A 13,594-nucleotide genomic window follows, 5' to 3' on the forward strand; every position below is an offset into this window, starting at 1 on the left:
AGAAGAAGCACACTCTTGCGCTGCAAACGATGCCTTTCGGGCTGATTTTCCAATGCAGGACAAACACCCGGTGCTAAGGTTCAGCGTGAACAGCATGAGCTAACGCACTCCACGTGCTTGCGGAACTCTGCGCAGAGTGGCAGAGTTTTTGGGTACTTTGCGAAGTTCCGAACTCCACCCAGGCCTAATTAAGACTCAAAATTTGTTGTGCGCAGAGTAAATCTTTTTATAATTATAATAGTCTAAGTTTTATTTTCATATAGACTGATCCTTGTTGTCCAGTGGTAGAATTTCAGTATATTTATTAAATGATTAAACGCTTTTTATGAGTTTTCTTTTTAAAATGCATCCCCTGAATGAACACGAGGACCCTGATTAAGTGCCCAAAGGAAAACGAGATAATTTTTGCACCGGGTGAAATCCTATGCAATGGAGTTCAGAATTTAGGTGAGTGGGATAATTCTCTCCAAAAAGGGGCATAAACTGGAGATTTTGGTCTTTCCATACCACATGCTGCACATCCTGTTGAATACTTGGGGCATATTTATGTCTGGGGTTGCGTCACTGTTGTGCCATGTGATGTGGTGCAGGCACGATGCGGTGACTTGCTAGCTGCGCTGCGTGACAGTCTCATAAATATGCCCTTTGTTATTTTCCCTCGGTATATTTCAGCAAGATGTACATAATAGTTATGTACCTGACAAATTGAGGGGTGGGGGGAGTTTATCATACTCAGGGGTGGTAAATTCTGTTTAATATTCAATTCATATTACTATGTAAACAGAGGTTTACTAGGCGGGGCTGGAATTATCCATTTCATATGTGATCATGGCAAAGGCTCTAGTCATGACAGTGATGGAAAGGTGTATTTCCATCACTGTACTTAACAGTGATGGAATGGTGTAGTCTGGTACCTCAGGTGAGGTATTCACAATCTGTGGTAAATAACTCCTTTTCTGAGTTTTGCACCCGCAAATGAAGTATAACATGTGTTTATAGGCATATTGTAAAAATGTATCTATTCTTTGCCGTTTTATCTATCCGTTCTCCACAATACACTTCACTATGCCTTACCTGCCCAAATATTTTGGAGAAAGCAGCAGGGTGTGACCGCCCAACACAGAGTTCCAACCCCTTCATAAGCCCCAACTTGTGCCTGGGTCAGAATTTAAACCCTGTATAATAATCAGGGTCTACATGATGATAACCTTAGATCACTGTAAAATTGGCTGGATTTGGCAGAAGACCCTACAATTTTCCAGACATTGTTCAAGTTAATAATGGTTTTTAAGAAAAGCAAAAATGAATTGGTGAACACAATAGATCACTGCTCGACCTCGTAAAACATTTCAGGTTTATCTCAGTCAGCATGGTTTATGATATTTGATTCGCTTTATGTATTAATTGAGGAAGTCTTTGACTAATAACTTCATCTGTACACATCCATCATGCTTTTAAATACAGAGTAAAACATTGAGATATATCGGGTTTTATCATTCACATCCTCTGTAGAACTCTTCGCAGGCTGGCCTTTATCTCCTTGTTTCTCAATGTGTAAATAATGGGGTTTAGCAGCGGTGTCACGATGGAAGGGAAAACAGAAACAACTTTGTTGATATGCAATGAACTTCTTCCTGCTGGCTTCACAAACATGAATATTGTAGTCCCGTAGAATATAGTTATCACGGTGAGATGAGAGACACAGGTGGAGAAGGCCTTCCTCCTACCCATATTGCTAGACATTCTTATGATAGTCAACATAATATAAACATAAGATACAATAATCACCAAGAAGCAACTTAATAATACAGAAGTAACCAGGATAAAGAAATTCAACTCGACTGTGTAGGTTTTAGAACAGGACAATGTCACCAATGGGGCAAAGTCACAATAATAATGGTTGATCACGTTAGAACCACAGAAGTGTAGTTGGGAGATCTGGGTGAGTGTTACCGTCAGAGCCAAGAAACCAACAACCCAGCAGCCAAAAGCAAGCTGAGCACACAACCTATGGTTGATGATGGTCATGTAATGCAGTGGATTGCAGATAGCCACATAGCGATCAAAAGCCATGGTGACCAAGAGGAAGTTTTCTGTAGCTCCCAAGGAGAAGTGGAAATAATATTGAACAATGCATCCACTGACGGATATTGATTTGCTCCCTGTGAGGAGTCCTGAAAGAAACTTGGGCACGGTGGCTGTAGGGTACCAGATTTCCAAAAAAGAAAATGTTCCAATGAACAAATACATAGGCTTGTGGAGGGAAGATTCTATCCTGATGACAACAATGATGAGGAAATTTATAGAGATTGTTAGAATGTAGATGATTGATATGATCGTGAAGAGAAATATTTGAAATTCTCTCTTGAGAGTAAAACCAATGAGTATGAATTGATCCAAGCTGGTTATATTTCGGTTCTCCATATCTTCCTTTTTCATGAAATGCAAAGAGTAATCAGACATCAGAAATGTTCATGTGGAATCCTAAGCATTTTTACTAACTTTCACCTGTTTCAATGGACCCCTACACATGATATTGTAGCGATTACTGGCATATCTGGCTACCTGATATATGAAGGATCTCTTGGCTTTTAATGGCTGATCCTTGCATGTGGTGGGTATCAATTACATATGGTGGTCATTCCTGATTTATGCTGTCCATCCATGGATTAAGGTGGTGAAACAATCTTTATGTGGGACATGTGATGCTGAACCTAACCATATAAAGATGATCCTGGTGTAAAATGGCAACACATGGCATATGTGATTGAGCACTGAAATCAATGCTTGCAGTTTCGTCTTTCTTACAGGATTTGACAGTCTTTCACAGATTTTGGGAGATTACTACAAGCAGTGAAATTCACATGATTGCCATAATTCCGACGAGAAGTAGTTCATCCTCTGCTTACAAATACAAACCACACTTGTGTTCTGGGCCACCTCTTACCGTTCAGGATCTGGAGCTTCTAGTCCTTGCAGTCATGTGATCTGGGTCCACGGGAAATCATTTGGTAGCCACTGTTCCTTACAGCTGCAGCACTCTTCGCTTAAGGAAACCAAAAACAAATACAAGCTCAATAGTCAGAACAACTAACAAGCAGGCAAAAATGACACTGAGACATAGGTATATAGTACATATAATCTTTGCACGGTGTTTACGTTTGACATGCCAGTTAATCACTATTTCTATTTACTAGGTCATCCTTTTGGGTTTCTTTTTGTCATTCAATATCAACATAAGCCAATCTAGTGTACTGAGCAGTGTACATGTCTGCAAAGCCATGTTGTACTTAAATAACTAGATTACAGTAGCAGTTGCATTTGAATGCTTAATATCATTATTTCAGTCTCTTTTGCAATTTTTACCTACTTTGTGCCCTCATGTACAAAGGGTTTTAGCATTTGCCAACCATCTGATTTGGTAAATCAGAGGGTTTGTGAACACTAAGACCCTTCTGTAAATGTATTAACCACATTTAATGATTCGGAAAAGGTTTTTCGAATCATTAAATGGTTTTAGGAAACCATTAAGAATAGTTTTTTGGAAAGGGAGTGTTAATGGTGTACCTTCCAAATACCAAATCCTTATTGTTGGACCTGGCATCCTTGGTATGGTTTTTCCCCAAATATTTGCCTTCCTGCCTCCTGTTTTTGCTGATTTTGGTTTTGCTGTCTCTAGGACTCTGAACACGTTACCACTGCTAACCAGCACTGAAGTGCTTGTATTATCACCTTTAAACCTGGTAAAATTGGCTTACACACAATTGGCATATTTAATTTACTTCGTAGTAAAGTGTTACTACATGTATCGAGGGCCAGAAAAGTAAATTCTGCTTGCAAGTTGGCCTGCAGCACTGATTGGGCCACCCATTAAAGTAGCCCTACATGTCTCAGGCCTGCCATTGCAGCCTGTGTGTGCAGTTTTAAACTGCTGGTTCGACCTGGCAAGATAAACCACTTGCCAGTACCAATTCTCTCTTTGTAAAACATATTAGTCACCCTATCGGTGCGGTGTATTTAAAAAGTTGGACTTGTACATTTAAGTTTTGTATGTCCTGGTACTGAAAATCTCTTAAATTAGTTTTTCACTATAAAAATTCCACTTTTAGAAAGCTAGAATTTTCTTGTCCTAATCAGGTGATGCTGCAGCCTGCATCCTGGGTCACAAGACTAGGTGTAGCTGGCAGTTGGTCTTTGTGTATTGCTCCCAGACAGTAACATAGTTGGCCATAGTTGATGGCAAGATGATCAATCTCTGATTTGATGAATGGGGGGAGCTCTCACCAATCAGTTTTGCAAATCACAAATGTTCTGCCTGAAACACTCACAAAGAGTTTGACTCTAGTTTATTGTGATCCCAGACGATCTAATGACAGGACAGAGAGGCAGGAAATTCCAGTCGCCTCTAAGAGTGGAAACCTCCAGAACTTTCTCCTACTTCAAATTGTGAACAAGATATGAATATTGGACCGTTAGACCTAACTCTTCAGAAAAACATCTGGACCTGTGGAAGACTCAGTAGAAGGACTGCTGTGCTGCTTTGCAACAAGAAGGACTGCTACTCTGCAGCCCTGCTGTGCTTCCCTGCTGCCCTACTGCATGAGTGAGAAGGCCTTGAACTGCATCTTGAACCCAGGCTCCAAGGGCTAGTTGACTGACCTCCTTATGAGAGCCTTAGGGACAGAACAGGCTCCAACACCCTTGAACCCAGCACCTGCACTCTGTCAGCTGTGAGTCCTGCTCTCCCAAGTGGTGTCACCCCAGTCGAAGACTTTTGGAAGTGGGCCTGAATGTGCTCTGCCAGCCCATCTGGTGTGCCAGCGGAACCGAAGCTGCACAATGCATCGCCTCGCAAAAACAGCAACAGAACCGCTGCGCAACGCAGCACCAGTGCAGGACCTCTCTTCACAGCCCATAATCCACAGAGAGGATTGTGGCAGCTTTCTGAGCACATGTGTCTAGAGATACACAGCACTCACCTTCTCCAACTTTGGTGAAACACTCTAGCATTTAAAGTGAACCACATTTACTATAATGCTAAGGGGTGAACTGTGCTGGGAGGTGAAGCAGTGTGCTCCCATCCCCATTCTGTTTGAAAAGGCACCCTAGAGCCATTGAGCTAACGAGCTTTTAGAGATGCACCTGTGCACGAGTGAGAGGTACTGAGACCTGGGAGGATTGTGGTAGCTTTCTCAGCAACCCCAGATGAACTTTGTTTTCTGTCTCTACTGATGAAGGATAATATCCAGAAACACATGTGTCTAGAGATTCACAGCACTAATCTTCTCCAACTTTGGAGAAGCTCTCTAGCAAAAATTCAAGTAAGCATTTAAAGTGAACCGCATTTACCATAATGCTAAAGGGTGAACTGTGCTGGGAGGTGAAGCAGTGCACTCCCAACCCCTACAGCCCAAAGTCGCCTCAATGCATCCTCGATGCAGAACTTCACATCACAACACAAGCCCCTTGTCAATGACATCCTCGAAGTTGATGCAGGACTCCACACTGCAAGCCCAGCAACTTCTTCAGAACCAACTGATGTGTGACGCATCTCTAATGCAGTACCTCACATCACAATCCCCTCGATGACAATACAGAACCTCGAATCGCGGCCTCGCAGTGCTCAATTCTGATGCTTCGCAATGCATTCTCAATGAGGGACCCCACAGCGCTCCCCAGTCAGGATTTAAGGTACTTTGCTCAGCGGTCCTAACTTGGTCCCTGTAGCGGGCCCGCGCTCCATCGAGGTCAGCCTGAACTTGTGACTTTGCCTTGGTCTGGCACAACCAATTGGCGCTCTGTGTTTTTTGGCGCTATTTTCCACGGAAATCTTTAACATTTTATATCTCCGATTCTATTGATTGAACTTTTGTCATTTTGGTCCTGAATAATTTATAAAATCCTACTCTATTTTTTAATTTTCTGTGTTTTTTCTTGTGCTGGGTTTCACATTATTACTGTTTGAATTACTGCATAAATACCTTACACATTGCCTCTAAGTTAAGCCTGACTGTGTTTGTGCCAAGCTACTAGAGAGGTAAGCAGAGGCTCATTTGTGCTTGTGATTGTGGTTGCTGCTTAAGTAGGGGTTCACTTACCTCAAACAGTAACCCAATGTCTAACACTTATGGTATGTACCAAAATACCAATGTAAAACATTCATATTTTACCACCAACTAAAAGGAGGTGTTAAGCCATATGCAAACTGAACGGGGTCCGCAATGGACCCCTTCCCCTTTGCAAATGTTGACAACGTTATTTTTTGTGACTAGGCAGTGGTCCTTCTCCAGAAAAGGTTTGTTTAACTATTCTTGTTTTCTTTTTTTATCTTTAAATGCATCTAATTTTTATTCAAGGAAAATGTGATGCATTTAAAAAAAAGATTGTCATACTTAAAAGCAATTACAGACATGGTGGTCTGTTGAGCCAGCAGGCTACCATTCTTGTTATTGTGGCCAATCAATGTGGGCCTCAATTTGCTACCTACCTCATGAATATTGATATAGTATGTCAAATTGAGAACCACTACAATTCTCTAAATTGTGGACCCATTTAGTAGTACATAGGTCAGTTCACAAAATCAAAAACAATTCAGTAAATATTTGAGCTCAAATCATAATCACTTTTACTGAATCAATTCTTTATCTATGATGCTCGTAGTTCAAAAAAGCCTGTACGGATATCATATTAAACATATATTTGATGTGTATATCTTGCTCTTGCTTTCTCTCTCTCTCTCTCTCTCTGCCTCTCTCTCCCCCTTGCTACTGCACCTTCTCCTGCTTAATCATCATGTCATCAAGCTGTTTTTGTTGGCTTAGCTGATCGGAAGGGGCTGGGGGGAATTTCTATCACTTTGGCAAGCAAGGAAGTTAAGGATAGTTCCTTGATTTGATAATAAGTCACAGAAGATGACATAAACGTTTGTTTAGGGAAATGTTAGTATATTTTCAGAAAATTTGAAGTTGTTGTACCACAATCATTAGCTACTGCTCAGAGACAAAATCAATCTATGTCCAAAATAGTCTTAAAACTGTGTAGGGGTGATAGTTCATGCTGAGTTGGTGACATGTTTGGCTGTTGTGATTGCATAATTTCCTTGATCCCAATGGTGACATGCAAGTCAGGTTGATGATAGCATTTTCCGGAATATAAGGACGGTGATTATGATGGAAGGCCTTGTGACCCAAGGCTTCCACAATAGGAATCTCTGTCTGACCCCTTAGTTACATACATGAATCAAATTGAGTTGACTCAGATTTTAATCTTTCTTAGGTTGAAAAATAAGTAGCATGTAGTTGGAAAACAATAAACCTCTGTTGTTTCTCTAAAGCACCAAAATCTCTTGGGGGAATGTGTACTGTTTAAATACTTTTATCATTTTCTATGACTGCACAGATAGACGTGATCTATATTACAGGATCTGTGTTCAAAGTAAACATTTTGCCTATGTAAGCAAGAAAACAAAATGCAGCTGAGACAGACCGCACTATTGTAGAAAAGAAACTTCTTTCAGTGAAATATGCCTTTGAAAATGGGAAACTACTTGCTTAGATTAGGATGTACAGTTAGGCCCCAATTATGGGTCTGGCGGTCAGACCGCTATTGCCCCACCACAGCCACCAGGGAACGTACGTTCTCTGATGGTGCTGTGGCAGTAAGTAGGCCGCAATATGGTTGGTGGGACCACCACAGTCCCGCCAAGCATATGACAAGTTTCCTCTCCGCCGGCGGTGTCATGGAGGTTCCTTCTCCACGAGCATCGTGGTGGAGAGGAAACAAAGGAGGCCATTAAGGGCCCCCTGTGCCTCCTTCACATGGGAATGCATGATGGGGGGCACAACATATGCCTCCCTACTTGCATGCATCCCAGTTCCTGTACGACATGGACTTTTCAGTCCATGCCGTGCAGGAACTGTTTTTGGCATTCCCATTGTGGTGCCCATTTTCTGAGGCACCACCGTGGGAACGCCAAAAACCAGCCCACCAGACTGTCACAGTGGAGTGGTGACCATCTCCATTGGGGTTATTGGGGCACTCATACTGAGAGCATGAATATCAATGCAGGTGGAAAGCCTATGAAAAAATGTGATGCAGATGGGGAGGAAAGCATTAGTTAGTTAAAATTATAATTCGAAAATCAATATTAGAAGAAAGACAAAGGTGGTAATGTTGCAATATTAAATACCATTGACACGCTACAAGATGCTTACTACTAGCTAAATAACTATGAAAATTACAGCTTAACAGACACTCATCCAAGAATTAAGTATTATTAACAGAGGACAAAGCAACCGTTCCTTTGATGCCATACCTTGTGATCACACCCTTCTATTTATTCCACTAAGTTCATACATGAGGACAGCCACTGCCATGCAAAGATAGAACTGGTGAAATCAATGATATAATTTCTTGGATTTCAGAAAAGGTAGACATCAAACTACAACATTTCCTACATACTCAACCATCTTACACCAAACACTCTAAAGCAGTGCTTCCCAAACCTTTTAGAACCATGACCCACTTTTTGGTACAACAAAAGTTTGAGATCCACCTAGCTTTAACAAATATGAGGTTGGTAGTGTTTTAATGTAACTAAAGCATCGTGTGGTAGAACATTGTCATTTACAGGCAGCACATTTTCCATTGAAATGGCTACTAAATGGGCAGAGACAAACAATGTAGTTAATAAAACTGAATTGAACACAAGTGATAATATGTGGAAATCGGGTTTAAGTGAATATTTTTTATTTGTGCATCACAAAGTATAGTCTCTTGATTTGTTCTGATCCTATTAAAATCTTAATTTTCATCATACTTTTAATTACAAAAATATGCGCTTGATTTTTGCTTTCTGAACTGTTGAATGTGTGCAGTTCATTTACATTTATTTACATATTTTTGTATCTTAGGATAATATGACATCCTACATCCTTTCCTTTCCCACTTAATGTACCCCAGTAATATTGTCACATAATTCCTGTTACACTTCTTTGTCTGACTGCAAAGTGCGAGCAGTTTGTAAACACTATTGTAAGGACCTCAAGATTACAGATAGGTTTAATTGCGCATCGAAGACTCAAAGTTTGTACACCCCGAGCAATGGAAGGTACATGGGTGGAGCTGACTCGGAAATGGCGCCAGAAAAGGCCACCAGAACCGAGTAGCTGTTAGCGTTCTAGTGTTTGGCAGAGAACGCACTGGAATCCTAGGTGAGGCTCGCGCTGCTTAGGAACTGCGCACTTCACCAAGAATTCTAGAGAGTCAGGTGCGCACTTCAGAGTGCGCTGACAAAAAGTGTTTCAGGTTTCGTTTGAAGGCTTTTCAGAATCTACACTGAAGGGCTTTCGGAAGTCAGTAGATACAAGTTAGAAATCCGAGTTCAATGAAGTAGAGTGACGTTGGAGGAGAACAGCAAATCTCAGTTTGTGAAGATTTCGCACCAAGTCGTCAGGGAGAGGAAGCAGCGTCTACAGGAGCATCTGAAGGAAGAAAAAGAAAAAACGAAGCTAAGTTAACGAGTGTATATTTGTCACGTCAGAGAACTGAAGTAAATTACCGATATCAATAGAGTCATAGAACTTACTGTGAGGAAAGTGGCTTTACTGTAATTCTTCACAGAGGTAACGAGTTGTAACGGCAAGTCCTGAAAAAACGAAGAGAGAATTGCAATACAGGTTAGAACGCTTGAGCAACTACAAATAATTAGAATAAGATAAAACCATACTTACCACAGAAATAAGTCGTCGAACAGTAGCTAAGAACAGAGAGTAAAATACCACCACGAAAAGAAGAGAAAACATTAAATACACAGATGAATAATTATCAATAGGAAAAGACCTCAAACTCAGTAAGTAGAATACCAAATTAAAATAGATAACACCTAGTTAAAAAGAAAGCAGAAGTTCTTAACAGATAAATGTAAATATATTGCAGGTGTGCAAAAAGAAAAAGAAACTGTGAACTAAGGCAGATACCAAGGAAGATAAAACATAAGAGAGTGAAAAGAAAAATAGGAAAGTAAGTAAGAAGCACAGAGAGAAAGATTCATATGAGGCAGATAAACCTTGGGTTCTAGCTATTTCCTTTTTAATTGCAGACAAAGAATATAGTTAAGGAATAAAAAGCACACACAGAAAAGAAATAAAAGAAATAGAAGAGAAGCTGAGTTCTGGAATTGGCATGGTAAGGAAATAAGGCAATAGGGGTTAAGAGATAAGAGAGGTTAGGACTAAAAGTTTATGATAACAATAACTCTTGTCTACAGGTTATCTCTTCAGCAATAGAAGTCTGCTGGACGGACTCCTGAAGGAAGCCGCAGAACAGTCTCTTCTCTCTTTTGTTATTTTATCCATTTTCCCCCTTCCCCCTAGATAGCCACTCTAGAGACTTGTCACACTAAGCTCTGGATTGCTGTCGGGGTGGATTTTGTAACTAGCATCTCTGTTCCTGTGTAAGTTGAGTACCGTAACTAGAGTCTGACAGAGTGAAGTGCCCACGTTGCATTTTACACCCGAACAGAGATGGCTGAGGGAATAGACATACAAGGTTTAGGAACAATATTAGATACCATACAAAAAGAGTTAAGTGCAGTCCAAGAGGAAAACCAGAGCCTCAGATTAGAAGTAGCAAATTCTAGAAAAGAAACTGCAGAATTGGCGCAAAGGCTTAGACAACCTTTTGGTTCAGGGTCGGACGCTCAAGCTTCATTGACAGAAGGGACTAATAGGATGACAACTCAGGTGATTCACTCCCTCTCACCTGTCATTCCATTAGCGGTACCCGAGCGTTTTAGTGGGGATCCGCGGAAGGCTCAAATATTCATTACGCAGTGCTCATTACACTTCATGTGCCGCCCTTCCATTTTTCCAGATGCTCAGTCTCGAGTGGCCTTTGTGTTGTCATACTTAAGTGGGGATGCAGCATCCTGGTCTTTGCCTCTGATTTCAAAGGACGATCCCATATTGCAGAATTATGAGAACTTCAAAGAAGAGTTCCTTCGAATATTTGACAGAAGGCGGATATCCCAAGCCGTAGACAACGAGCTACTCGACCTGAAACAGGGGAACCGTGATGTGGTCTCTTATTTGGCTCAATTCAATAAACTAGTGGTGGAAACCAACTGGCCTGAGAGTAAGAGAGCAGCGGTGTTTTATCGAGGTTTAAGAGATGAGCTAAAGGATGCATTGGCCGGAATACCCAATAGACCCACAGAAATCTCAGCGTTGGTGGATTTAGTGCTGGAAATCGATTTCCGTCATGGGGAAAGAAAAGGTGAAAAAAGGAAAGATTTCAAGTCAGTGATTCCACGATTTGATCGAGTAAGGTCGGAAGGAGGACGAAGCAATGAAGGTCAGCAGGGCATCGAACCAATGCAGATTGGTACAATACGGGGTCCTCTTTCCAAAGAAGAGAAGGAAAAGAGAAGAACCAACAACCTATGCATGTACTGTGGATCGGGAGGTCATTTTGTACGTGCGTGTCCAAAGAAACCCAAGGGAAGTTTCAAGCTGAAGGAAAACTAAAGGCACCATCTGTTGGAGGAGTTGAACAGGTGGATGCGAATTTCGATCAGACTCCAAAAGAACATAGGGTGGCCAATACTCTACAGTCTGCAGCGCCACATCTAACTTTATCAATGGAAATCAGGTTTCGACACGTGACACTGAGGGAAGTCTCAGTGATGATCGACTCAGGAGCCACCGGAAACTTTTGCGATCTAAGGTTTGCGAGCAAGGTGGGTATCGAAGCCATCAAAAAGTTAAAAGCTGAGCCCGTTAGGGCTGTGGATGGAACCAATCTGTCCTCAGGTCCAATAATCAGTCACACAGAATTAATTCATTGATCTCGAATGACGGACATGAGGAGAAGATCCAGTTTAACTTGATCGATGCCCCCCAATTCCAGTTGATCCTTGGGCTTCCCTGGCTTACTGAACCTAATCCAACAATCAACTGGAGTACCAGAGCCATTAAGATGGAATCAGATTATTGTTTGGGAAATTGTTTCAGAGGCCAGCTGCAGGAGCAAGAGGTAAATCCTGCACATTCGTTGTGCCAGACGGGAGGATCAATTTGTGTAATCCATGTACAAGACATACCAGAGGAATATCGAGATTTTGAAGACGTATTCAATGAAGTGGAGGCAGAACAATTACCACCCCACAGACCTTATGATTGTAAAATTGAGATAGAACCCGGTTCAAATCTACCTTGCAGCCGTGTGTATACCCTTACGGAAAAAGAACACCATCACCTAAAAGAGTATTTGGAGAAGTATCTAGCAAACGGCTTCATTCGTCCCTCGCAGTCCCCAGTCTCCTCGCCCCTATTTTTTGTGCCAAAGAAAGAAGGAGATTTGAGGTCTTGCATCGACTACAGAGCCATCAATAAGATTACAAAAAAGAACCGTTATCCATTGCCGCTAATATCTGTTTTGCTAGATCAAGTGAAAGGAGCAACAATTTACACAAAGTTGGATCTGAGGGGAGCGTATCATCTGGTGAGAATGAAGGAGGGCGATGAGTGGAAGACAGCTTTCAGAACGAGGTTTGGCCTATTTGAATATCAGGTTATGCCCTATGGGCTATGTAACGCTCCCGCAGCCTTTCAACACTTCATTAACGATGTATTGAAGGAATTCATCGACCAGTGTGCACTGGTGTACATTGATGACATCCTTATCTACTCTGAGAACAAGGAAGAACATCAGGATCAGGTTAGAAGGGTCTTACAGAAGTTGAGAGAAAACAGACTGTTTGCAAAGCTAGAGAAGTGTGCTTTCAGTGTCTCTCAGGTTGAATTTTTGGGCTTTGTAATTTCACCAACGGGCATTCTTATGGACCGCAAGAAGATCGAAGCGGTGATAAATTGGAAGTCCCCCGAGAGCGTCCAAGAAGTACTGAGCTTTATTGGTTTTGCTAATTTTTACCGGAGATTCATTGGAGAATTTTCGCATAAGATTTTACCACTCACCCATCTATTGAAAAAAGGGGTCAAATTTGAATGGACAACTGAATCTGAAGAAGCCTTCCGATCCCTAAAGGGAAGTTTTACGTCAGCCCCAATCCTACAACATGCAGATCCGACTGAACCATTTTATGTGGAGACCGATGCCTCTGATCAGGCGGTGGGAGGAATTTTGCCCCAACGAAGCAAGCAAACGGGGCAGCTGCATCTAGTCGCCTATAGGTCAAGAAAATTAACTCCGGCAGAAATAAACTATACCATCACAGAGAAGGAGCTATTGGCCATAAAAGACGCATTCAAAGATTGGAGACATCATTTAATGGGGGCACAGCATCAAGTCACAGTATATACGGACCATAGAAATTAAAAATGTCTAAAAACAGCCAGAACCTTAACACCAAGACAATTGCGATGGTCGCTGTACTTTGCTGATTACGATTTCGTCATTACTTATCGACCAGGGGCCCAGAACGGAAAAGCAGATGCCTTGTCTAGGATAGACACAGAAAATCAAAAGACACCTCTAGGAAATCAATCCATTATCCCAAGTGAGAAGATTATTGGAGCAATCACTTCAGTTGATCTTGAACAGGGTATCTCTGACGCAATGGATGAAAAGACCTTGA

General features: G+C 41.5%; 1 protein-coding gene across 1 annotated transcript; it reads right to left on the reverse strand.

The window, feature by feature from the left end:
- Positions 1–1,497: 1,497 nt before the first annotated feature.
- On the reverse strand, positions 1,498–2,424 carry LOC146823282 (olfactory receptor 6F1-like). Its single transcript, XM_085606641.1, has one exon. The coding sequence runs from the start codon at positions 2,422–2,424 to the stop codon at positions 1,498–1,500; it is 927 nt and encodes a 308-aa protein (XP_085462767.1).
- Between the last annotated feature and the right edge of the window lie 11,170 nt (positions 2,425–13,594).

This window comes from Triturus cristatus, chromosome 5_2, assembly GCF_964204655.1.
Source record: "Triturus cristatus chromosome 5_2, aTriCri1.1, whole genome shotgun sequence".
Taxonomy (NCBI): Eukaryota; Metazoa; Chordata; class Amphibia; order Caudata; family Salamandridae; genus Triturus; species Triturus cristatus.